The sequence below is a fragment of the Dunckerocampus dactyliophorus genome, chromosome 9 (assembly GCF_027744805.1).
Source record: "Dunckerocampus dactyliophorus isolate RoL2022-P2 chromosome 9, RoL_Ddac_1.1, whole genome shotgun sequence".
NCBI classification, from domain to species: Eukaryota; Metazoa; Chordata; class Actinopteri; order Syngnathiformes; family Syngnathidae; genus Dunckerocampus; species Dunckerocampus dactyliophorus.
This window is the reverse complement of record NC_072827.1, coordinates 664,079-690,721: the sequence shown is the minus strand read 5'-3', so window position 1 is coordinate 690,721 and position 26,643 is coordinate 664,079. Positions and strand designations below refer to the sequence as shown.

The 26,643-nt window shown below is 44.0% G+C and overlaps 1 protein-coding gene across 1 annotated transcript; it reads right to left on the bottom strand.

Moving 5' to 3' along the window:
• Window positions 1-410: 410 nt before the first annotated feature.
• On the bottom strand, window positions 411-26,643 carry LOC129187243 (uncharacterized). The gene is made up of 16 exons (XM_054786211.1): window positions 26,635-26,643; window positions 26,426-26,554; window positions 26,280-26,351; window positions 26,027-26,129; window positions 22,122-22,246; window positions 21,742-21,916; window positions 21,582-21,663; window positions 21,448-21,510; window positions 21,160-21,359; window positions 20,859-20,987; window positions 20,528-20,712; window positions 20,193-20,347; window positions 19,921-20,092; window positions 18,045-18,203; window positions 1,739-1,799; window positions 411-1,126 (listed from the first exon to the last, which is right to left on the bottom strand). Exons 1-16 carry the CDS (start codon window positions 26,641-26,643, stop codon window positions 411-413), a joined length of 2,535 nt encoding a protein of 844 aa, XP_054642186.1.

The following is a 26,643-nucleotide window of genomic DNA, read 5'->3' as shown; positions in this document are numbered from 1 at the left end:
AAACTGACTGATCAACATTTACATCAAGAAAGGCAAGCAGTGACATTAATTCGAAATATATGTTTACCTGGCGGTTGTTTTGTAAACAATATCTTACAGCATCCACAAACAAGGCATAGACTGTAATCAAACGACCCACATTAAATTCATTCGTCCAATGTTTTAGTATATTTTTCATTGTGTCAGACAAACTAGCTTCAGACATGTGAACCAGTTTTAAGACCAACAAATTCCATGGTAACTCTGATACAGCAAGAGAACGGGCTTTTTGCATGATTTTTTCCAATCTGTCAACGGCGGCATCTCCGCTCGCTGTGGATCTGATCGTTTTGTCCAAAATGTCCATCCACTGCTGTGCTATGTAGCGGCGTTCAAACTGCCTGTGGAGAGTTGTGAAGTAACCCCCCCATCTAGGCTTGATAAAACCCGTACACAGTCTGCAGGATATTGTAGGCCTCTCGCCCAAAGAGGCCGATGGTTGTGATGTCTCTCTCCAGCTGAAGCTCAGCTAAGAAGACCTCTGTTAGAGTTCTCACTGTGGCGACATCAGCCTCTGCACCAAATAATGCAAGCGCGTGGTAAATCGCTGGAAGAAATCTTGGTGTGTTGAGCCTGCCTAGCAATGGGTAAAAGTGTTCTGTGATCCAAAAATCATCGCTGATGTAAAGACACATGTGTTGAAGCTCATCGAGGTGGTTGTCTCGGCAGCCGTAACATGCCTTCTTCACATACACCTGCAGCACCTCAATGAAGATGTGACGGACTGCTGCTTTACAGACGAATAAGACGTCTGCCTCAGGAAAGCGGAAAATTGGGGGCGTGTCAAAACATGGGACTTCCCCCACCTCTTCTCCCCCAAAGGCTGAAGCTTGTAGGCTAGCTGGTGATTCAGGTGAGGCCCAGTCCTCAGACCAGGATGGTGAGAGTGGTGAGTCCCAATCTTGAGACTTCTCCACCTTACCCTGCAGCGGCATGGTGTTGTGGGTCGATACTGGGAGGCTAGCTGGTGATTCAGGTGAGGCCCAATCCTCAAACCAGGATGGTGAGAGTGACAAAGCAAAATCCTGAGGCTCCTCTTCCTTGGCTTGCTGTGGCGTGGTGTTGTGGGTCGATGCTGGAAGGCTAGCTGGTGATTCAGGTGAGGCACAATCCTCAAAATCAGATGGTGAAATTGGAGCTGTCTCAGGACTGGCCCCCCACGTCCTCGTCCTCAAAATCAGATACCTCTGGGCTTGAGGTAATGAAAATTGGCTCATCGAATCTCCCAAAATCAGACATCTCTGTGGCAGGTTTTGGAGTCTGGTTGCTTGGCTGCTAGTGGTGAGGTAGTTCAGAGCGGGGTCCAGCCATTTATACAAGAGTGCAGCCAGAGGTGTTAAACCCACTCACCCTTCATGAAAAGACAAAGTCTTGACAACCAAATTATCCCACAGACGGGCCCTGTGATATAGACTTGACAGACGCTCTGTCTGAGGTGAAATTATTTCAATCCAGGCCTTCAAAGGTAGTTTGAAAATTTGAAAGAAAATTCCACAATCTGAATTGTAAGCCTCTAAAATGAAGTCTGCATCAGTCTCCTCTTGACCCGTGTTTTGTTCCCTCCCCCGCACCCTGACCCTAAAAAACCACCAGCCATTTGCAGAGGTCCGGGACATCCATACAGCATTCAAATCCCATTGTCTTTCTCCAGAATTGTTAGATTTTTGTATAATTAGTGGGATAATGGAACAGAGCACACCCCAGTCATTGGAGTTCAGTGTGGCCAGGTCCGGGAGAGGGGTGATGTCATCATTGTTCATCTGAAAAAAACATAGCTCACCCAAGCCGTAGTTAAATCTGTAGCCAAAACACCCAGCATGTCCATAGCTTTCTAGAGACCATCGCTCCTCCAGAGGTCCTTTTGGAGGCTTTTGCACTCGCTGTAACTACATGACTGTTTTGTGTGGCGGTTTTGTGATGTCATCACAGTCCCTATGGTAAATAGAGACCGGTGTTTCACTGATTATTCCTTTAGGTGTTGATTTGTCCATGATCCAAATTTTCAATCGCAGCTTTACGACGGGCTGTATCTTGTGTGGTGTGCGAACACCGGAGTTGTGTTTTATTTACCGTGTCCGATCCCACACGCCCCCCACCCTCTGATGTTTTGTTGACGTTAGACTTCTTTTCTTTTTTTTTTATTTTTTTAGAAAATAGGGCATGTCCATACATGCTACATTGTCCCTGGTCAGAGTAAAACACACACACACACCCACGCAGCCACACACACACCCACATACACAGGGTAAAGACATGGGGATCAAACAGTCTGCGGACCCCCGGTGTGTCAGGCTAGACTATTGTAACGATCCACAATTGCCAAGTTTTCTGACTTTGTCATGGGGGTGATAAGACAGTTGTCCCAAGGTTTCCATTTTTTTTTCTTTTTTGTTTGTTTGTTTTTTTGTTTTTTTTTTACAGCTTCCTGACTCTGTGGTATATCACCTTTATTTGCTTTCATGTATAAAGTCTGTTTTAACGCCAAGGGGTCAAGCTGATAGCTGTGATTTTTCAACAGTAATTGTATCAGCTGGTTGGGGGGAGTGGTCTAGATGCAGGAGGGAGTGGCCTAGATGTGTCATTTGTACTTTGCTATTGAAGAAACAAGGCTGGTGGATGGACGGCTGACAGGTAATCATGACATTAAAATATAATTTTTAACAAAATAGCTATAGTAGAAAGACTGGTATCTAAGGTTGTAATGTTTTGACTGTTTTAGTAGTATTATTTCTATTGTTTCAATGGGACTATGGTGAAAAAAAAGAGTTTGCAGTGTTTTGACTGTCTTTGCAATTGGCTGATTTAAATGGTTTGAATGGGGACGTGTGAGCTAAGGATGCAATGTTTTGACTGTTTTAGCAGTATTATTTGTATTGTTTCAGTGGGACTATGGTAAAAAAGAGTTTGCAGTGTCTTGACTGTCTTTGCAATTGGCCTGTTTATATGGTTTGAATGGGGACATGTGAGCTAAGGATGCAATGTTTTGACTGTTTTAGCAGTTTCAATGGGAAAACTACATGTTTGAGACACACAGACAGGCCGGAGGGGGCGGTATTGGGGCCCCAGTCAAACATGCTGAGACACACCCAGATAAGGCTGGGGGGGGGGGCACACATAGGTGTGAAAACACTTTGATGTTTTATTGTTTTATTGGTTTATTGGTTTATTGGTATGCCATAAACTTTTATTGTTTTATTGGTATGCCATATACTTTTATTGCTTCCTGATACCTTGATCCCTAACACATAGGTGTGAAAACGCTTTGATGTTTTATTGTTTTATTGTTTTATTGCCATAGCATAAACTTTTATTGTTTTATTGCCATAGCATAAACTTTTATGACAGGGGGCCATAAATCAATCAAGACATGTAAATACCTTTTTGACACAAAGTGGATTCTATACCTCTCTTTGCTCAATAAACAGCGTCATGAGAGTTTTGGCATATCAACAGCAAATGTATGACGTGTCTGTATGAGCATTTTACAATTACAGCGGAAGCTCTGAAGATAGAAAAGAAAAGTGTCTCTCATACATCTTATCTCATATATGTTTCATTACATGCCAAATATATTTTTCTATTAGCAGCCGGTCATGTTGAATATATACGTGTGTATATGTAGATATATATATATATATATATCGTATGAAACTCTGGACTAATACAATCTATGCAAATGGTATGAATGCACCTGAACATAAAGCATGAGTACAAGTGTTAAAGATCCAAGTGAAAAGTTAAACTATTCACTCACCCCTAGTATAACCGGTGCTTTCATTGCAAATTGCATAAAATCCAAAGGGGAAACTTGTATATAATTCCAGATCGTGGACACACTGAGCTAGCAAGCTTGCAGCTGTGTATACTATGTCATTTTTGGCAGAAAAAATTATACCAGTATGAAACAATATCTCATTTTTAAGCCAATATCATCCCCAGTTTAGCCCCAAACTATCCATACCCTGAACAATTTTTGAGTTTTAAGTTGTGTTGTTGGTGTGGAGTTGATAATGAAGTCCAAAAGGTGGGGGAATCTTCCATGATACTCTTATCTTCACTTAATCTATTTATCAGTTCACATCATCTTCAGGTACAGCATACGTTACTCGCCAGAACATGCGTCTGTCGCAGGAACTGTTACCAGTTGCAGTAGTCTTGTTTAAAGTAATGTTACATCAATATTGGATCTCATTATATACAGCCATTATGACTTGGAAAGCTTTCGCTTTGTTCTGCATCCCTGCAATGCAAACCGCTAAAACAATGCATAAAGTTAATAATAATTTCTTACCCCAAAACGTCATACGGTATTTCTCTATCAGAGGGGAGAAATACTGTATGATCTTAGGGGGAAAATTAAACTTAAAACATTTATATTCAAGAACAAACCCACAGCATTTCTGTATGTGGAATGAAATGATGGAATGGATTGACTAAGGAACTCAAACAACGTACAGAGATGAGCACATTCACAAACAATACGAGCAGTTTGTTTACTACATACAAGGCAGAAGAGTCTTGATCATCACCAGACTAATCCCTCTCTAGTTTCAGTCCCTCTATCCTCTATCTCAGGGGTGTCAAACTCAATTGCACAGGGGGCCAAAACTCCAAGTGTGAGGAACGGAGCGGTCCGCGGGTTGGATCCCAAGATGTGGGAGGCGACGTGTGATTTCGACAGGTGTTTAATTTCCAAATCAACAAGGGTAAAACTATAACACAAGCAAAAGCACAACAAATATGCAAAAAGACAACTAAGGAAGTAGCAACAAAAGGAGACCCGGATACTACACGGGAAAAAGGGTAGAAACAGAAAGAGCTACCAAAAGGGTAGGGCAATAAACAAAAACACTGCTGAATACTCAAAGCAGGAAAGCACAGAAAATCGCTAACGCTGCCGGAGTGGCCGGGCAGGTAATAAGGAATACAGGCAGGCAGAAAGACTAGCAGACAGAGGGTAACTGCTGAGCAACAGGAGCCTGAGTCGGGAAGCGAAGGGCAACGATCGGCAATGGCGGAAGGTGTGCTTGCTTCTTAAGTAATGCCGTTGCCCATTAGTCCCAGGTGTTGCTTGTCTGCTCATCATGATGGTGTAGAGCGTGTACTGCAACAGAAACACAGGAGAGGGCAGTATTGCAGCACACAAGACACCACACCAAGCCTACTTTAGGTTGTGAGCCGAACTGGTCACTATCCCCTACCCCACCTCGCAACTTTGCATCTTTCTTATTGTGTATCCTGAAATTTTCAACACGTGTATATTTCTGCATATTGAAATATGGAAAAGCTTCAAACCTTCTTGTCCTTTTAAACAACATAACTGGTGAATAAAGCACACTCATATGCATCATCAGTGCACACACACACACACACACACACACACACACACACAGAGATGCTCATTTGAAGTTGTGAACATGACAGAACATGCCCCAATAATCCAGGTTGAAAATATAGTAGTTAATATGGTCAGATTTTGAGAAAATGTCCCATTAGCACTGACGACTTGAAAAGTAAGCACCCTGCACACCTTTTATCTCGGCGTCCAGCACACGCAGTGCCAGGATTGGAACATACTAATATAATGCCTCCCTGTGGTTACGTTTTCAGGTTGGGATCAAATGCGCATGATAGCTGATGAATATGTTTTCATGTGGACGTGCATTTTTTTAAACTTCCCTTCTGTGGATGGACATTTTTTGTGCATTTTTTCGTGTCCATTCATTTCTGATCTACAGTAAATGTCTACTTTCTGATAGTCCGTGGATATCCAACTATGGGTGTTTTGGCGTAGTTGTTGGTTTCAATAAAGCGATTGTTGTTCGACCACCTCTTCGTCATTCTCTCAATGTCCAGGCAAAAGCTACAGTATTTTAAATCAACACAAAATCATCACAATCCATCAGCTGTGTAACCCATACGTAATTGCAGCTGTGGAATGGGCAGATGATGCATTTCCCAGCATGTTTTGTTGTAGTTAAAACAACTTGACTATCATACGCCTCTTTAAGGTTATTTTGTACAGACAGGGTGTAATAGTGCTGCCGTTTTTGAAGCTGTGTTCGCTAGCTGTCATCCATCGCTCCCACGCCGCTCGCAACTTCACTTTAAACGCCGTGCTTAACACCGATGTCCAGCGGTTGGTGTTCCTTCGTCAAGCCTCCCAGAATGATGTCAAGCTCCGAGTTCATTTGCTGCATTTGGTTTTTCACAGCGGCTGTGCTGACGTGTGGGAAAAAAACATGCGATCTCTTTCCATACACGTCACTCAGCCACTCAGCCACTCAGCCATTTTCTCCTCGTCCTTCCAGCCCCTTTGATTCGTCCGACTGGAAACTTTTCTTTAGGCAGCATCTTCGTCTTAAAAATCACCACAGGTAGCAGTTTCTGTCCATTACCATGGCAACCAAGTACAACAGTAAAAACCGACTTCTCGTGCAACGTTGTGTGTATCTACCGTGCTGGTCCCCTTCTCTACAGTGTGGTTCACCGGGATGTGGAAAGTGAGCGGCACGTCGTCCATGTTGGTGATGTAGTTGGGCTGGATGTTTTTGTCTGGATAGATGGCGCAGTTTCATAAAATATACTTATATAACTACTGGGGCGTGCCTTTAGCCTCCTCAGTCACGTCCACCTTTCCTTTCCTCTATACAAGCAGAGTGTCGGCAGGAGACACTCCCAGTCAGTCGAGCGGAGCGCTCATAAAAGTCACACAGCAACACTTACAGATTTTGGAACTCAGAACACACATGAGGCGCGCTGCATTATAAGGAGCCCCGCCCATTTTGGACAAAATGCCTCATGGTCGTGAAAATACAGTATATATTCTGAAATAACCAGACCAAGCAGAATAACAGATCATTGTGCCACGCTAATTGATAACATTTTCACTAATGGTTTTGATAACAACACAACTAGTGGCCTCGTAATAACTGACATCAGTGATCATCTTCCAGTGTTTTCAATTTACAATGAAACATACAGGAGGAGAACGGTGGAAAACAAAAAAGACAATTCAAAGACATGAACACGTTTTTAAGTAAGATCTGGAAGAACAACATTGGGAATGTGTCTATTGTAAAAAAAGATGTAAATGAAGCATACGAGCACTTTGTAGATATTTATATGAAGCTCTATGATGTGCACTGTCCTTTGAGAGAATCGTCTAACAAACAAAAGACGAGAATTCAACTGTGGATGACAAAGTGTCTCCAATGCTTGTAAGAAGAAAAAACACATTATATAGGAGATTTATAATTCTAAAAACTAAAGAAGCAGAAAATACTGTAAGTATAAGACGTACAAAAACAAGTTATCATATATTTTAAGACTATGTAAGGGAGAATTAGTAACGTATTAGACAACAATGAAAATAACATTACAGCAACATGGGGCATCTTAAACAGTATTATCAGGAATGGAACCAAGAAAGCAGATTACCCTCCATATTTTATACATGCAAATGACAAAAATGATCATATGAACGAGGTGGTTGAAATGTTCCGTAAGAAACGTTCCCAAATTACTTGTCAACACAAGGAGGAGATGGAAGTATAGACAGGAATCCAAACTCCACGTTCCTCACTGGTGTGACAAAAAACACATTAGTAACTTATCATTTCAGATTGCTACGTTTCCAAATAAAATGAAAATGGCTAAAGTAGTACCAATTTTCAAAACTGGAGCTAAACATCAATTCACTAATTACCCACCAGTTTCTTTATTGCCACAATTTTCTAAAATCATCAAAAAGCTATTCAACAACAGGCTAGAAAAAATGATAAATAAGAATGAATTAATCACGGACAGCCAATACGGGACACAGAGCTAACATTTCAACTTCCATGGCACTCATTGAAATAACTGAGAAAATGACCAACGCTATTGACCGTAGAGAGTGTACAGCTGCACTATTTATGGATTTAAAAAGCTGCTTAGCAAACAGGAAGCAATATGTTATCGGAGAATATACATCTGCAAGCTTAAATATATCATGTGGCGTACCCCAGGGTTCAGTACTGGACCCAAAACTGTTCAGCTTATACATAAATGATATCTGTAAAGCCGCTAAAGACCTAAAGCTAGTATTATTTGCATATGACATGACTGCATTCTGTTCTGGAGAGGGCACACAAGAGCTACTAAAAAAAATCACAGATCAAATAACCGTACTAAAATGCTGGTTTGATAAAAACAGATTATCCCTAAACCTGAGGCAAACTAAAATAATGCTATTTGGTGATAGCAGAAAAGGATACTTACACACAAATACAAATTGATAGCGTGGACATTGACAGAGTGAATGGAAATACATTTTTAGGTGTTATAATGGATGACAAAATGAGTTGGAAATCCCACATTAAAAATATACAGTATAAAGTGGCAAGAAATCTCAATATTGAATAAAGCAAAATGCGTACTTTTCCAAAAATCACGCCATTCTCTTGTCTTACCATATCTAACTTATTGTGCAGAGACATGGGTATCAACTATAAAAGCAGACTTCACTAATTGTACAACAAAAAACATCAGTTAGGATCATCCATAATGCTGCTTACAGAGAACATACAAAGCCTTTATTCCTAAAATCACAAATATTAAAATTTGTTGGCCTGGTAAACCTTCAAAGAGCTAAAATTATACATAAAGCAAAAAATAATCTGTTACCCAAAAACACTATTTACTTTTCTGATCAGGTGAAGATAAATATGACCTTAGGGAAAAATTAAACTTAAAACACCTATACTCTTGCACAACACTAAAAAACTTGAGCATATCAGTATTTTTTAAGAAACAATACAATCAGTTGATGTTTACAAAATATAAGAAAGAAAATTCCTGAACCACTGAGAAATACTATGACTTTGCTGAGCAATATGATACAATTGGGCTATCTTAAGTAGCATGCATCTACTACTATATGCAATGTACTTTAGTTTGTCATCGTCCAAGACAGTTGACTGATTTATAGTCTGGCAACTCTAAAGCTCTTCTCATTCATCCATGGTCTACCACTGATCCTATTCAAGGTCACATGTGAGAGGCGGGCTACACCCAGGACTGGTCACCAATCACAGGGCACGTGTAGACAAACAACCATTCACACCTATGGACAATGAGATATAGAGTTTCCATTCCATTCCATTCCATTCCATTTTCCTCCGCTTATCCGGGTCCGGGTCGCGGGGGCAGCAGTCTCAGTAGGGAAGCCCGACCACCTCCTCCAGCTCCACCGGGAGGACACCAAGGTGTTCCCAGGCCAGCTGTGAGACATAATCCCTCCAGCGTGTCCTAGGTCTTCCCCGGGGCCTTCTCCCGGCTGGGCATGCCCGAAACACCTCACCAGGGAGGCGTCCGGGAGGCATCCGGACTAGATGCCCGAGCCACCTCAGCTGACTCCTCTCGATGTGAAGGAGCAGCGGCTCTACTCTAAGCTCCTCCCGGATAACTGAGCTCCTCACCCTGTCTCTTAGGGTGAGTCCCGCTACCCTACGAAGAAAAATCATTTCAGCCGCTTGTATCCGCGATCTTGTTCTTTCGGTCATGACCCAAAGCTCATGACCATAGGTGAGGGTGGGAACATAGATTGAACAGTAAATTGAGAGCTTTGCCTTCCGGCTCAGCTCTCTCTTCACCACGACGGTCCGGTACAGCGACCACATTACTGCAGACGCTGCGCCGATCCGCCTATCGACCTCACGCTCCAACCTTCCCTCACTCGTGAACAAGACCCCAAGATACTTGAACTCCTCCACCTGGGGCAGGACCTCATTCCCAACCCGGAGGGAGCAATCCACCCTTTTCCGACTGAGAACCATGGCCTCGGATTTGGAGGTGCTGAGTCTCATCCCAGAAGCTTCACACTCAGATGCAAACCGTCCCAGTAAACGCTGCAGGTCAGAGCCCGATGAGGCCATCAGGACTACATCGTCTGCGAATAGCAGAGATGAGATCCTAATGCCCCCGAACTGGACTCCCTTGACACCTTGGCTGCGCCTAGAAATTCTGTCCATGAAAATTATGAACAGAATCGGTGACAAAGGGCAGCCTTGGCGGAGGTTCACCGGAAACAGGCTTGACTTACTACTGGCAATGCAAACCAGGCTCCTGCTCCGGATGTACAAGGACTGAATGGCACGTAGTAGCGCGCCACCAATCCCATACTCCCGGAGCACCCCCCACAGGACACCGCGAGGGACACGGTCGAATGCCTTTTCCAGGTCCACAAAGCACATGTAGACCGGTTGGGCAAACTCCCAAGTACCCTCCAGGACCCTTGCAAGGGTGTAGAGCTGGTCCAGTGTTCCGCGACCAGGACGAAAACCACATTGCACCTGCTGTAGCCGAGGTTCGATTAACGGTCGTACCCTTCTCTCCAGCACCCTGGAATAGACTTTCCCAGGGAGGCTGAGGAGTGTGATCCCCCTATAGTTGGAACACACCCTCCGGTCACCCTTCTTGAAAAGGGGGACCACCACCCCAGTCTGCCAATCCAGAGGTACTGTTCCCGACTTTCACGCAATGTTGAAGAGACGTGTCAGCCAAGACAGTCCCACAACATCCAGAACCTTGAGGAATTCAGGGCGAAACTCGTCCACCCCCGGAGTTTTGCCACTGGGGAGCATTTTGACTACCCCAGATACCTCAGCCACGGTGATGGAACTATCCACGTTCATATCCTCAGTCTCTGCTTCCTCTATGGAAGGTATGTCAGTGGGATTGAGAAGGGCCTCAAAGTATTCCTTCCACCGCCCAACTATATCCTCGGTCGAGGTCAGCAGGCTCCCGTCCCCACTGTAAACAGTGTGGACCGGGCACCGCTTCCCCTTTCTGAGGCGCCGGACGGTTTGCTAGAACCTCTTCGAGGCCGACCGAAAGTCGTGTTCCATGGCCTCACCGAACTCCTCCCACACCTGAGTTTTTGCCGCGACCACCGCCGAAGCCGCGTGCCGCTTGGCCTGCCGGTACCCGTCAGCTGCTTCAGGAGTCCCACAAGCTATCCATGCTCGATAGGACTCCTTCTTCAGCTTGACGGCAGCCCTGACCTCTGGTGTCCACCATCGGGTTCGGGGCTTGCCGCCACGACTGGCACCGACCAACTTGCGGCCGCAGCTCCGATCGGCTGCCTCAGCAATGGAGGCACGGAATAGAGCACATTCGGACTCGATATCCTCGTCCTCCCCCGGGATGCAGGAGAAGCTCTGCCGGAGGTGAGAGCTGAAGACTCGACGAACAGGAGACTCTGCCAAACGTTCCCAGCACACCCTCACTACACCTTTGGGTCTCCCGGGTCTGTCCGACATCCTCCCCCGCCATCTAATCCAACTCATCACCAGGTGGTGATCAGTTGACAGCTCAGCCCCTCTCTTTACCCGTGTGTCCAAAACATGCGGACACAGGTCTGATGATACGACTACAAAGTCGATCATAGACCTGCAGCCTAGGGTGTCCTGGTGCCATGTGCACTTATGGACATCCTTATGCTGGAACATGGTGTTTGTGATGGACAAACTGTGGTTTGCACAGAAGTCCAACAACATCACACCGCACGGATTCAGATCGGGGAGGCCGTTCCTCCCAATCACGCCCCTCGAGGTCACACTGTCATTGCCCACATGGGCGTTGAAGTCTCCCAGCAAAACGACAGAGTCACCAGTTGGGGTGCTCTCCAGCACCCCTCTGATGGACTCCAGGAAGGCTGGGTACTCTGAACTGCCGTTTGGCGCGTACGCACAAACGACAGTCAGGACCCTTTCCCCAACCCGAAGGCGTAGGGAAATGACCCTCTCGTTTACCGGGGATGACTCCAACACAGAGGCACCGAGCCAGGGGGCTATTAATAAGCCCACACCAGCTCGCCGCCTCTCCCCTGCAGCAACTCCAGAGTAGAACAAGGTCCAGCCCCTCTCGAGGAGTTTGGATCCAGAACCCAAACTGTGGGTCGAGGTGAGTCCGACTATATCTAGTCGGAATGTCTCAACCTCTCTCACAAGTTCGGGCTCCTTCCCCGCCAGAGAAGTGACGTTCCATGTCCCAAGAACCAGATTTGGCCGCCGAAGACTAGGTCGCCTAGGTGCCCGCCCTCGACCGCCACCCAAAACGCAATGCACCGGACCCTTATGCTTGCCCCACAGGTGGTGGGTCTACGGGGGGGAGATCCCGTGTGGCTTCTTTGGGCTGAGCCCGGCCGGGTCCCACGGGTGAAAGCCCGACCACCAGACGCTCGCCTGCGAGCCCCTCCCCCAGGCCTGGCTCCAGGTTGAGGCCCCGGTATCCCACTTCCGGGCGAGGTGCGGTCTCTCCTCGTGTGTTTATTCATACGGGTCTTCTGAATCACCCTTGGTCTGGCCCGTCACCCAGGACCTGTTTGCCTTGGGAGACCCTACCAGGGGCATATAGCCCCAGACAACATAGCTCCTAGGATCACTCGGGCACACAAACCCCTCCACCACGGTAAGGTGGTGATTCACGGAGGGGATAGAGTTTCCAATTAGCCTAAAATGCATGTTTTTTATTCCCGTAAAATTATAGCTGTTTTTTCCATTTCCAGTGTTTTTTTAAATTTTCCAACTATTTCATTTCGGCTTTCCTCTTGTAAATGTTCTTGCAATTATAACTTTATTCCCGTAATATTTTTATCTTTTAAAACAATGTATTTCTTCTTTATTTGAACGTTGTTACTAAAATGATATTTTTCCTCATGTTACAAGTTTATTCTCATAAAAATTTTTCTCATTAGAAAACATTTTTTTTTCGCTTAATATTTTGACTTTACTCAGTAACATTTCTGCTGTTGATTTTTTTTTCAAACAATTCAATTTTCTTCTTGTAAATTTTTTCTCTTATTATTTAATATTATTCCCATGTTATACATTTTCCCCCAAACTAAGTTTCCAAAAATGACAACTTTCATTGTTCATTGTTTTTGACAATAAAACCTTTTTTCTTTAATATTTCAACTTCATGCTACTAAAATGACATTTTTCCTCCTACTATGAAATTATGGCTTTTTTCCTTGCTAGATTACAACTCTTCTCTTCATATTTTGACTTTTGATTGATTTTCCCATTTTTTCCTGCTTTCTCTCTTATTCTCTCTCTTATTCTCTCTTATGCCGCTTGAGTCTGCCGCAGGCTACAACAGGAGCCACTGATTGCCTGCACCTGGCCGCAGCAACAGCGAATCACAATACTGATTGAAGTCATGTGCCAGCGACTGGTTGATGCTTGTGATCTGGGTTACATTGTCAACAAAGGCTGTACTCCAAGGACATTCTGACGAAAATGAAGCAAACCACATACCACTGCAAGCATGGCGCTCATTTAGTAGTAGGAGACAATATTGGTATGATTCCTATTTGTATAATTGCAGGCACACAGACAATGTTCTATTGTAATATCAAATTTTATTTTGATCTACTGGAATCTACTGGTTAGCAGATACCAAATGTTTGGCAGCACCGCGATTCTGGTAGGAACGGGCAAAATTGTCTGTTGGTGATGTTGAGGAAGATCAGCTGCAGACCGTCGGTGCCACTGTCCTGGGTCGTGGGAGCCCTCGTGACCTTGGCGTCTCTCTGTCTCGAAGTTGAGCAGCTGTTGTGAGGAGGTGGTTTCTACCAGTCCGATTGAGCAACACCATTTGGTGGCACAAAGCACTATTATGGAAGTTCTTGGACCTCAAATCCCTTGTTCAAATGGTGTACTGTTGCTGGGTCAAAAGTTGACTCTTTCCCCTAATCTGTCATTCAGGTGGGGTCTTTCCATCTGTTAACTATTGCTACACTGCAAAAACAGCCATACTTGAAAGAAGCCCAAATTATCTTAAAATGAGACAACTTTTCTTATATCAAGCAAGAAGTTCTGCCAATGAGGTAAGTAAAATTTGACTGGCTAGAATTCGTATAACTAGAATATTTTTCTTGTGACTTTTAAGAATATGAGCCCTAAAATAAGCAAGTTGTTCTTAATCACATAGCTAGATTTAAGTAAAATGTTCTTATTACAAGGTAAGAAGTAAGCCAAATGCTCTTATAAGACTCTTAAATTGAGATAAAATGTGCTTTTTTGAGAGTAAATTTAAGCAAAATACTTATACATATTGGAGATGTAGGAGTTTTATTGTAATTTCCTACATTTCTAGAGTGTCCAATTAACCTATCATGCATATGGAAAGAAGCAAGTACAAAACAGGGAGCGGGCGAGTTCCGCACAGATGTGTTCCACCTCAGACCCTCGGCACATGTGGGCGGGGCTCCAGCACATCACAGACTATCGACAGCGGAGTAGCGTAGCCACATCCAGCCAAACCACACTTCCAGATGAGCTGAATGAGTTCTATGCCCGCTTTGACACCCAAACTCCTGATGAGCAGAGAGGGTGGCTGGACTTGGGGAGCACACAGGACTCACCTCTCATGGTGACATCAGCTGATGTGCGCAGGGTTCTAAACAAAACAAACCCACGAAAAGCAGCAGGCCCAGACAACATCTCAGGACGTGCACTTCGGGTTTGCTCATCAGAGCTAGCTGATGTGCTTGCTGACATATTTAACCTGTCGCTTGCACAAGCATCTGTACCGACCTGCTTTAAGTCCACTACCATAGTGCCCGTACCCAAGAAGAGCAACGTGACCTGCTTGAATGACTATCGCCCTATAGCACTCACTCCTATTGTAATGAAGTGCTTTGAAAGAATAGTCATGACCCACATCAAAAATAGCATCCGGACCACTGCGGACCCTCTACAGTTTGCATACCGCCAGAACCGGTCACGGATGATGTAGTCAACACTGCCATCCACACAGCCCTTTCTCACCTACAGGGCCAGGACACATACGTCAGAATGCTATTTATAGACTATAGCTCTGCTTTTAATACAGTCAGCCCCCACAAACTCACAAATAAGCTCCTCACACTTGGCCTGTCACCCTCCCTCTGTAACTGGGTGTTTAACTTTCTAACAGGCAGGCCCCAGTCAGTCAGTGTCCACAATCACACATCCAGCTCAAGAATTGTGAGCACTGGGACCCCACAGTGGTGTGTGCTGAGTCCGCTCCTCTACACGCTCTTCAACTACGATTGCGTGGCCTCCCAGAACAACACCAGCATCATTAAATTTGCGGATGACACTACAGTCATTGGACTGATCACTGGTGGTGTTGAAACATCATACAGAAGAGAGGTGGCGGACCTCATAGCTTGGTGTCATGATAACAATCTCCTTCTAAATACAGATAAGACTAAAGAGATGATCATCGACCCAAGAACAAGGGAAAAGGATCCGCATAGACCCCTGTTTATTGATGAGACTGAGGTGGAGGGTGAAAACCTTCAAGTTCCTTGGCACACATCAGCGAGGACCTCACCTGGTCTCACAACACCCAACAAATTCTGAAGAAGTCCCAAAGGAGACTGTACTTCCTGAGAAGACTGACGAAATTTGGCATGTCCACCAAAATCCTTAGTTGCTTCTACAGATGCACTATGGAAAGTGTCCTTAGCGCCTCCATCACTGTTTGGTACGGTAACTGTACAACACGTGATAGGAAGGCACTCCAGCGGGTGATCAAGACCTCACAGAACATTGTTGGGGCAGCCCTCCCCTCACTGCAAGACAGAGTCCTACGCAGAACACACAACCTCATCAAGGACAGCACACATCCACAACACTCATTATTCACACTCCTACCGTCAGGCAGACGCTACAGGAGTTTGAAGTCCAGGACCACAAGGCTGGCAAACAGCTTTTACCCACATGCCATCAGGCTTCTCAACGAAGCACTCACACACGCCGCACGCAACACACGCACACACTCATAGCACTTTATTATTTATTTATTTACTTATTTATTTGTATTATTTATTTGTATTAATGTCTCTTCTTTTGTTGTTACTTAATTTATTGGTATTTATGTTTCTGATGTTCTTATTCTTTCTTGTGTTTTCTGTCTTTTCTTGGGAGAATGAACAGAATAAGAATTTCATTGCATAGTATAACTGCTGTTTTACTATGCATATGACAATAAGAGTGCCGCACGGTGGTCTAGTGGTTAGCAGGTTGGCTAACACAGTAACAGCTTGGAGATCGGGAAGACCTGGGTTCGATTCTCCCCTGGGCATTTCAGTGTGGAGATTTGCATGTTCTCCCCGTGCGTGGGTTTTCTCCGGGTACTCCGGCTTCCTCCCACATTCCAAAAACATGCATGTGAGTTTAATTGGTGACTCTAAGTTGTCCATAGGTATGAATGTGAGTGTGAATGATTGTTTGTCTATATGTGCCCTGCGATTGGCTGGCGACCAGTCCAGGGTGTACCCCGCCTGTTGCCCGAAGTCAGCTGGGATAGGCTCCAGCATGCCCCCGCGACCCTAATGAGGAGAAGCGGTATAGAAAATGGATGGATGACAATAAGACTCTTGAATTCCGATGAGGATTTGATGAGGATTTGAACCTAACTGCCTGATTGTGGTGTTAACATACTAACCACTCGGCCTCCAAGCAGCTTCCATCTCTTCATGCTGGCATGTTAGTTATGTTGGTTACTTCTTTCAAGCACGCATGAAGCAAGTTATATACAGCGGCGGATATCCATCCGTCGTGGCCTAGAAAGGGGGCACGTTAGTCAGTCATAAACATTGGCACTCTCTCGGCCAGTTCAGTAGTGTAGATTCCCCTCACTAGCGAGCAATTTATTTTAAAATACAACTTACAATGAACAGGCTAATGTGGTCGCTATTTAACCATTGTCTAATCATTTATTAAATGCCGTAGATTGTAGTGTCAGATATCGGTGTTAGCCGGCTAGTTACAGGTATACCTCGCGAAAACCAACAAGTCAAAACATGGCGAATATTTACATGGAGTAGCAAATGATTGAATTTAGAATAAACCATGAGTGACGTTACTGTGAAACTCAATAATCATGCGTAATTACTTACATTTTTGTGTTTCTTTCGGCCTCTACGCTTCCGTCTTTCCAGCGGGTTTTGTAGCTCCGCCTACCCCTTAGTTTCAAGTGTGGTCACACTCGTTATCAAGGGGTATGTAATCCTTAGCACTTACACCTAACCCCTCGCTTTAAGGAGAATTGAGACACCACTTGATTCTCGTGAATGTGCAAACCCTAGGGGTAAGGATTAAGATGAGGGGTAAGGGGAAGAATTGGGATTCAGTCTTAGTTTTTGCAGTGTCATTTTCATTTTTCCCCATTTTTAAGCATTAAAACTATATGTGTCCCAACATTTTGTAAATCACCAAGCATTTGAAAGCAATGACATTTACGTTGTTACATTTGTTTTTATACATTTACAGGTACTTTCAAAGAGAGGAGGAGCCCAGCGGACAATCACACCTAACCTGACACACTTGCATGCGATTAACTTGCTAATTCCTTAACATACAATTACATTTACTGTATCATTTGTCTGAAAAGTGCCGTGTGGCTGGGGGATTTCTACCAAACTTGACAAAGAGGTTCGGCTAATAGTCACACTTTTCTCACCAGCAGTCTGGAATAAACTTTCTAGGAGAGGCTGAGGAGTGTGATCCAGCTGATGTTCATCTGAGGGAAAAACCTTTAAGAACTCTACCCTGGTCTGACAAGTTCCAGTCAAAACTACACAGATTCAAACATGAAGCTTCTTCATCAAGCAACATCTGGCACACCGTGTAAGTCGGTCCAAGTCACCATGCAAACAACCTGAGAAAACAAGCAGAACTATTACGCAATCAGACCTCGTTGGTCACATGTCAGCGGCAAAGGCGTGTCTTACCTAATTGGTCCAGGACATGCTGATGAGGGTGTGGCTGTCATGAACATATTCAGATCTGGAGGACCTGTGTGTTCTTCTCTTAGCAGGGCCACCACAACTCTGAGACAAAGTTCAAGACAAAGCCAACATGATGTTCACAAAACAAAGGTTGCTATTTTAGCCTTTGCTTGATAAATGTTACATGCTGATTAATACATTTTCAACCAATGAGAATTGGTGCGGAATTTTGTTGTACCGGGCCGCAGGTGACATTCTGCTTGGCACACAGATGGAGTTTGCAGTGCAGGTAAATCCCATGACCTCGACCAGAGAAGTGGAACATATTGAAGGAGAAGTAGCTGGATGTTCCCTCTCCATTGACTTGCACCTTCACCAGATGATCATCATTGAACATCTGCTCACAAACAGAAGAGCAACTCATGACTTTTGCTGCAGTTGAGAATGTGTTGATGTAAAGACACCTTGAATAGAGATACCAGAGACACATAAGACTTGTTTATTCATTCATTTTCCTTTATCGTGTGCAGAGTCACAAGAATGTGAACTCCTATTAATGGTGATTGTTGGGAGATAAGAGAGGTTCTGACAACTCGAAGCATGTTGGTGTATCTAGTGCAAACTCCTGATCTAGTCCATCAACAGATGAGCAGATCTTGTCCCTGTGGTGTTGATACAGCCTTTTTTGGAGCATTTGCTTAGTTTCCCCAATGTAGTGCTCTTTGCATTCCTCATCTTTACAGTGGATGGAATAGACCACATTGCTCTGTTTTTGGTTTGGAGCCTTGTCTCTAGGGATGCACAAATTTTTGTCTCAGGGTATTTACTGGTTTGAAATAGGTAAGAATTTTGTGTTGCCATAAGATCCTCTGGAGTTTTTCGGAGACCCTCGCTACATAAGGGACTACCACTCCTCTCCTTTTTGCTTCTGTGGGCTTTTGGGTTTCTTTCCCTACTCTCTTCTTTTGACATTTGTTAAAAGCCCACCGTGGGTACCCACAGGTTGAGAGTGTTCTCTGGACATGTTGTGTCTCCTTTTTCCTTCCCTCAGCACTAGTTGGTATTTGTTCCGCTCTATGTTGGAGGGTCCTAATAACCCTTAGTTTATGTTGTAGTGGATGGTTTGATTCAAAAAGCAGGTATTGGTCAGTGTGTGTGGCCTTTCTAAAGACCTCTGGAAGTAGCTGTCTGTCCTCTCCTATAATTACCTTGCAGTCTAAGAAGGCTAGTTGCTTCTCTTTAGCGTCCTCACGAGTAAATTTGATATTGGTGTCCACCGCATTGATGTGATCTGTGAAAGACTGAATTTCCTGTTTTTTGATTATGACAAAGGTGTCATCCACGTATCTAAACCAGTGCCTTGGTTTTCAAGATTCAAGATTCAAGATTCAAGAGTTTTATTGTCATGTGCATAGTAAAACAGCAGTAATACCATGCAATGAAAATCTTATTCTGTTCATTCTCCCAAGAAAAGAAAGAAAACAAATGAAAGAATAAGAACATAAGAAACATAAACACATAAACATATATACCAATAAATTAAGCAACAACAACAGAAGAGACATTAATACAAATAAATAAATAAAGTGCTATGAGTGTGTGCGTGTGTTGCGTGCGGCGTGTGCGAGTGCTTCGTTGAGGAGCCTGATGGCCTGTGGGTAAAAGCTGTTTGCCAGCCTTGTGGTCCTGGACTTCAAACTCCTGTAGCGTCTGCCTGACGGTAGGAGTGTGAATAATAATGGTTTTGTCCCTGAGAAGGATGTGAGAGCCTGTTTCTCCATCTCTTCCATGTACAGATTCGCCACTAGGGGTGAGACTGATGAGCCCATAGCACAACCATGAATTTGTCTGTAAAATTTCCCTCTAAACTGAAAATATGTAGTGTTAAGGCAAATTTCCAATAATGACGTCTCAAGAAGCCTTTTCCTCCTGAAAGTAAAGTCATGTCTTTCAACAAGTTGTCGATGGACAACTCCTGTACGACTGAGAGCCTACACAGACGCTTCACTTTCAGGAGTAGTTTGGGCCATCCTGTCTCACCCATCAGTGATCATATTGTATCTCAGAGCCTCAGTGGGAGATGATCTGCTGGTTGCCCAGCAGGAGTCAGTCACCAAGTTGACCAGGTTGTCAAGCAGGTCGTACACCTTCAGCTCCACAAAGACGGTCTGGTTCATCTGGATTTCAGTATCTGACGTGACAGCATGTCTGTGGTCAGCATCAGTGTAGGCTGTCATTTTGACACTGTAATTCCAAGATCCAGATATCATCTGCTGGACCACAGAGCTGCAGAGGACACGCATACAAGAACATAAGGATGACAATCAAATCCTATCACAGACTCCGGAATGTCTTGTCATGGCCTCAAGGCTGTTGAAGGACTCACTTGGCTCTGATCTTGAAGGCCATGCTCTGAATGTCAGGTTGACCGCTGAAGCAGGAGAAGTCCAAAGTGTCAAACTGGTTGAACCTATCAATAACATCAGTGGTGCCCCCTTCTATGGTGAAGTTGTTCTTATAAACCACGTGGCTGTTGTTGGCCTGCCAGGTCACAGAGATTCAAACTGTGTTTCTTTGTGAGGACACTAACTGCCTTGTAAATCAGCAACATTACAGGAAACTAAGAAGGTGGCTTCATCCTGAGCATCATCTTGTAGCATCACCAACGAGTGTGAAGATGTGATATGACTGAAGGTCAGCTACAAGAGCAGGGATACACACCATGACCTCCACCCCACAGACGTTGCTCTGGTTGAAACGGAAGGTCACCATGTGGTTCATGTCTCTGTCACCTCTGCAGGAGTCCTCATTGAGGTGTAAGTCAGAATAGTCAACATCTATTTCCTCCAGGAGACAACCAAGCAGAGTCATTGAAGCAGAATTTGGACTGCAGACCACCGGTTGGCCTGAACAAACCAAGGAAATGAAACATGGAACTTTATTCAATATGTCACAATATGTCATAAGACTGGAAACCAATACATTTAGGGCAGGACTTGTTTTGGTTCCACAGGGTGGTCATTATGTGATCATGCTGACTAGCTGTTCTTACCCAAAGAGTTGTTGGATCTGTAGTCAGAAACAAAAATGTCTCTACAGAAGCATCTGATGTCACCACTGAGGCCCTCAGCACAGAACTCATGATCCACACAGAGGGTGTCATTACAGAAGGCCTGAGTGGCCAGTGGAACGATTTGTTAATGTCAGTCATTTATTGATGAAGTTCTAACAAGTTCTACCTCATATTTCATCTCCATATGTAGTGTACTTTCATAGTCAGGCCATAGTAGTGACTACTCAAGGGTGACTTCATTTGGAGTACTTGCATTAAGTTGATCGACAGATGGTCTTACAGCAGTTCGCCATTGTTCTCCAGTCGGCCACAGTGTGGTTCTTCAGGCTGCAGGCTTTAGTGTAGGCCTCTAGAAACTGGCACCTAAGACCATCCACATCGGGGTATTGGCACAGAGTGCTGTTGCAGGAGATGATGTATGGCTCTGGATTGATGTCAGCCTGGCAGTCACTGAAGTGCCATCCTCTCAGAAGTTCACAGCTGTTGTGTTAGATGGAAGGATCAAGCTAGAGTGACGACTGGAGGAACACCCCCTCAAGACGAGGGTTTCAGTTGTGTCTCTGCTCACCGTTCATTGACTGTGGGGCAGTTGATGCTGCTGTCAACAGTGTCATTGAACTGTACCTCACAACTAGCGGGAGACAAATAGCAGTTGTTCTAGAGTGTTTCCCAGGTCTGTTCTCTGTAAAGACATGTTCTTACCTAGAAGAACTGAACTCCAAGTCTTTTGTGTCAATCGAAGACTGGCTGAAGTTTCCGCATAAACCCTGCAGCCCCTTATCGACTGATCACGGATAGTCAGAGGAGAGATTGTCAGTGTGCATGTGACAGCTGTTGGTTTATCATCAAGAGTCGGCAAAACCTTTGAGCATCCATGAATGTGTGGTGTGGATGTGAACTGTGTATCCATCAAAGAAGACCAAGGTGGAGTAGTTGGAGTGAGTCATGTTGGCGGTCACTCCAGTTTCATCCTTCATGAAGTCCACACCGTGATGCGCCTCAGGTGAATTGCTGAGCTTCAGCTGTGCGTTGTTGGCCTGCATTATAACAAAGAGACAAATGGAGCAAACAATGATCATGTGATCAACACACCATTCACTTCCTGTCTTGAGTTTGGAGACTTTGTTTGTCCTCAAGCAGCTGCATTTCCTCTTTCCTGTTCCATTCAGCAGGTGACCACTATGTCAGTAAGTGTGATAAACAGCCTTTTTAGAGCACATCAACTAAAACGCTGGAGCTCACCTCAACCCTCCCACCTTGTCCCAGGTGGATGTCAACGTCTGGATGATGGATGATGACGCGGTCCAAAAACATCACATCTTTACGACGGCGTTCCTGAACGACACCCACCACCTGGACCCCTGACTCTGACAGCAAACTGTAGGCACATCGATCCTCTACTAACGTCGTGTTCCCATGGTGATCAACGATGGTGGAAGCGGTCACAGTGCATATTGCACCATTCACACACCTAACGAGAAACAATGACCATTTAATTATGACTGTTTGTCTCTCAGAATATTAAAAGTGAACTACAGTCGAAAAGAAGTCTGATATTTACAGGTCATTTTGTTGAGGAATGGCTTCAAGGACTGCTCTTTCGCTGCAGTTTATGTAGGTGCCTTGGACGTCACAAGCCACGGTGCCAGGTTAATATAAGACACCTGCAAAAGACAAATGATTAATTGATCATCATTCATTTTGGCAGTGACACAGAGAGATAAGAATGACTTGTGTTTTATTTTTGGGCACATTCAAGTGTTTTCCAAATATTGAAAGACATAAATAAAATGATTTCCTCTGCATTGAAGTCTAGTTTTGCGGGCAAGGAGCAATGATTGACTGAACATGACCAGGTAAAATGGAGCCAGAAGATTATTGTTTTCAGTAACATCAGCTTTTGACGGTATCCTAATAACGAAGCCTGTACCTTTCATTTCAATGAAGTTTGTGGTATTTGTCCATGAAGAAACAACTAACTTCTAGTTGGTTCTACAGTGGCTTCCAGAAGTATTGGCACAGTGAAGTTAATTTCTTTATTTCTGTTGTAGACTGATTTGGGTTTGACCTCAAAAGACAAATACAAGACCCGAGAGCAACTTTTCTGCTTTTATTCCCAGGTATTTACGTCTGGATCGGATGCCACACCTGAGAAGACAGCACTTTTTGTTTTAACCCACCCCTTTTCTGAGCACCAGTATTGGAACATGTGACTGTCAGGTGTGTTTTATTGCCCAGGCGTGTCCTCTTGCATTACTTATTCAATCATTAAATAGCACTGAATGTCTACGCTCAGTTTCAGATTGGGTAGCATAGGTTTTGCCTGTGTAGACTGCATTTAGAGGTGAAAACGACATGAAAACCAGAGTGGAAAAACAAGCAATAGTGAATCTGAGAGAAGATGGAAAATCAATCAGGACCATTGCACAAACGTTAGTCATAACTAGTACAACCATTTGGAATTTCCTGAAGAAGAAAGAAACGACTGGTGTAGTAAGTAACATACATGGAACAGGTAGATCAAGGAAAACATTAGCAGTTACAACAGTGTGACAAACATGCAAAAAAAGAAGAAAAAAAAGAAATCAGGAAGGGAGCAAACACTTTTTCACACCACTGTAAGCTGTTTTCATGTAAGATGTTGCGATTTGATGTGCTGTACTGTTTTATTGGTATTGTTTTTCATGTACAGTGGGGCAAAAGAGTATTTAGTCAGCCACCAATTGCGCACGTTCTCCAACTTAAAAGATGAGTGAGGTCTCCAATTTTCATCGTAGGTGTACCTCAACTATGAGAGACAAAATGAGAAAAAAAAATCCAGAAAATCACATTGTCTGATTTTTAAAGAATTTATTTGCAAATGATGGTGGAAAATAAGTATTTGGTCACCTACACACAAGCACGATTTCTGGCTCTCACAGACCTGTAACTTCTTTTTTAAGAGGCTCCTCTGTCCTCCACTCGTTACGTGTATTAATGGCACATATTTGAACTCATTATCAGTATAAAAGAGACCTGTCCACAACCTGAAACAGTCAGACTCTAAACTCCAGTATGGCCAAAATCAAAGAGCTGTCAAAGGACACCAGAAACAAAAGTGTAGACCAGCACCAGGCTGGGAAGACTGAATCTGCAATAGGTAAGCAGCTTGGTGTGAAGAAATCAACTGTGCAATTATTAGAAAATGGAAGACATACAAGACCACGGATAATCTCCCTCAATCTGGGGCTCAGATCTCACCCCGTGGGGTAGAAATGATCACGAGAACGGTGAGCAAAAATCCCAGAACCACACGGTGGGATCTAGTGAATGACCTACAGGGAGCTGGGACCAAAGTAAAAAGGCTACCATCTGTAACACACTACGCTGCCAGGGACTGAAATCCTGCAGTGCAGACGTGTCCCCCTGCTTAAGCCAGCACATGTCCAGACTCGTCTGAAGTTTGCTAGAGAGTATTTGGATGATCCAGAAGAGGATTGGGAGAATGTGATATGGTCAGATGAAACCAAAATAGAACTTTTTGGTAGAAACTCAACTTGTTGTGTTTGGGGGAAAAACAATGCTGAGTGAATCCTAAGAACACCATACCTACTGTGAAGCATGGGGGAGGAAACATCATACTTTGGGACTGTTTTTCTGCAGAGGGACCAGGACGACTGATCCGGGTGAAGGAAAGAATGAATGGGGCCATGTATCGTGTGATTTTGAGTGAAAACCTCATTCCATCAGCAAGGGCATTGAAGATGAAACGTGGCTGGTCTTTCAGCATGATAATGATCCCCAACACACCGCCCGGGCAACCAAGGAGTGGCTTCGTAACCATTTGAAGGTCCTGGAGTGGCCTAGCCAGTCTCCACATCTCAACCCCATAGACAATCTTTGGAGGGAGTTGAAAGTCCGTGTTGCCCAGCGACAGCCGCAACACATCGCTGCTCTAGAGGAGATCCGCATGGAGGAATGGACCAAAATACCAGCAACAGTGTGTGAAAACCTTGTGAAGACTTAGTGAAAACGTTTGACCTCTGTCATTGCCAACAAAGGGAAGATAACAAGATACAAGATACAAGATACAAGATACAAGAGAGTTTTATTGTCATGTGCATAGTAAAACAGCAGTTATACCATGCAATGAAAATCTTATTCTGTTCATTCTCCCAAGAAAAGAAATAAAACAAATGAAAGAATAAGAACATAAGAAACATAAACACATAAACATATATACCAATAAATTAAGCAACAACAACAGAAGAGACATTAATACAAGCAAATAATACAAACAAATCAATAAATAAATAAATAAATAAATAAATAAAGTGCTATGAGTGTGTGCGTGCGGCGTGTGCGAGTGCTTCGTTGAGGAGCCTGATGGCCTGTGGGTAAAAGCTGTTTGCCAGCCTTGTGGTCCTGGACTTCAAACTCCTGTAGCGTCTGCCTGACGGTAGGAGTGTGAATAATGAGTGTTGTGGATGTGTGCTGTCCTTGATGAGGTTGTGTGTTCTTCGTAGGACTCTAGTTTTATAAATGTCTTGCAGTGAGGGGAGGGCTGCCCCAACAATGTTCTGTGAGGTCTTGATCACCCGCTGGAGTGCCTTCCTATCACGTGTTGTACAGTTACCGTACCAAACAGTGATGGAGGCGGTAAGGACACTTTCGATAGTGCATCTGTAGAAGCAACTCAGGATTGTGGTGGACATGCCAAAACGGAGACATACGTCATACGTACGTATGTACATTAAATACATTATTTCCGTGACATAATGTCAACAAAGTATTGACATTAACTTTTCTTATTTGCCAAATACTTATTTTCCACCATCATTTGCAAATAATTTTTTTAAAAATCAGACAATGTGATTTTCTGGATTTTTTTTTCCCATTTTGTCTCTCATAGTTGAGGTATAACTATGATGAAAATTGCAGACCTCAATCATCTTTTAAGTGGGAGAACGTGCGCAATTGGTGGCTGACTAAATACTTTTTTGCCCCACTGTATATTATTTTTGGTTTTGGGTGTCTTTTGTATGTGTGTTCTGTATATACTGTATGTTTGTGTGCTTTGTGTGCTTTGTGTGATGGACCCCAGGAAGATTAGTTGCTATTGTGATATCAACTAATGGGAATCCATTTTAATCCATTAAACAGCTCACCTGAATGTCTGCAGCTGCTCAGGTCCTTGTGGACATACTTCTGTCCTGTGAGATTCCAGTGGCCCACTTCTTGGCCATCAACCAGTACAGTGACACTCTTGCCCTACACAGGAAAGACGCGGTGTATCAATGACACGTTAGGGTGGAGCCTATCCCTCACGTTCCCACTCACATGCACAACAATTTAGGAGTCCTATCACACATTGAGGACAATTTAGTTAAATTTGCACAAGGAAACAGCAGTGATGATCACCTGGTTTAGTGTTTCTGGCATGAAAAAACGTACAGCCTGCTGCTTCTCAAAATACCAGAAATTGATATTAATCTGAAAATAAAACACAGATGAATCTGAGTGAGCTTGGAACGGTGCTACAAGAGGTGTGGGTGGGCTGTACTCACAAGGTTGGTCTTGCTGTTATTTCGTAGCTTCACTGCTACAAAACAGTAGGCTGTCCCTTGGAGTTGTGTCAGGTTCAGGTGAAAGCTTGAGTTGAGGCGCAGTGTTTGCTCGTGAGTTCTTGTCAACCCCTTATTGGCGTGTTGATGACGTATGACAAGACAGTCGTTGTTGTCGGTGGAGTCATGTGGCCCTTTAAAGCAAACCGCACCTGTGCCAT

What these genes read in the sequence shown, in the direction of transcription:
- LOC129187243 (XM_054786211.1), bottom strand. An exon ending in CAGATCCAACAACTCTTTGG is followed by an intron (nt 20,713 to 20,858) that starts GTAAGAACAGCT and finishes TGGTTTGTTCAG; the next exon opens with GCCAACCGGTGGTCTGCAGT. An exon ending in TTGACAACCTGGTCAACTTG is followed by an intron (nt 18,204 to 19,920) that starts GTGACTGACTCC and finishes GTTTGTGAGCAG; the next exon opens with ATGTTCAATGATGATCATCT.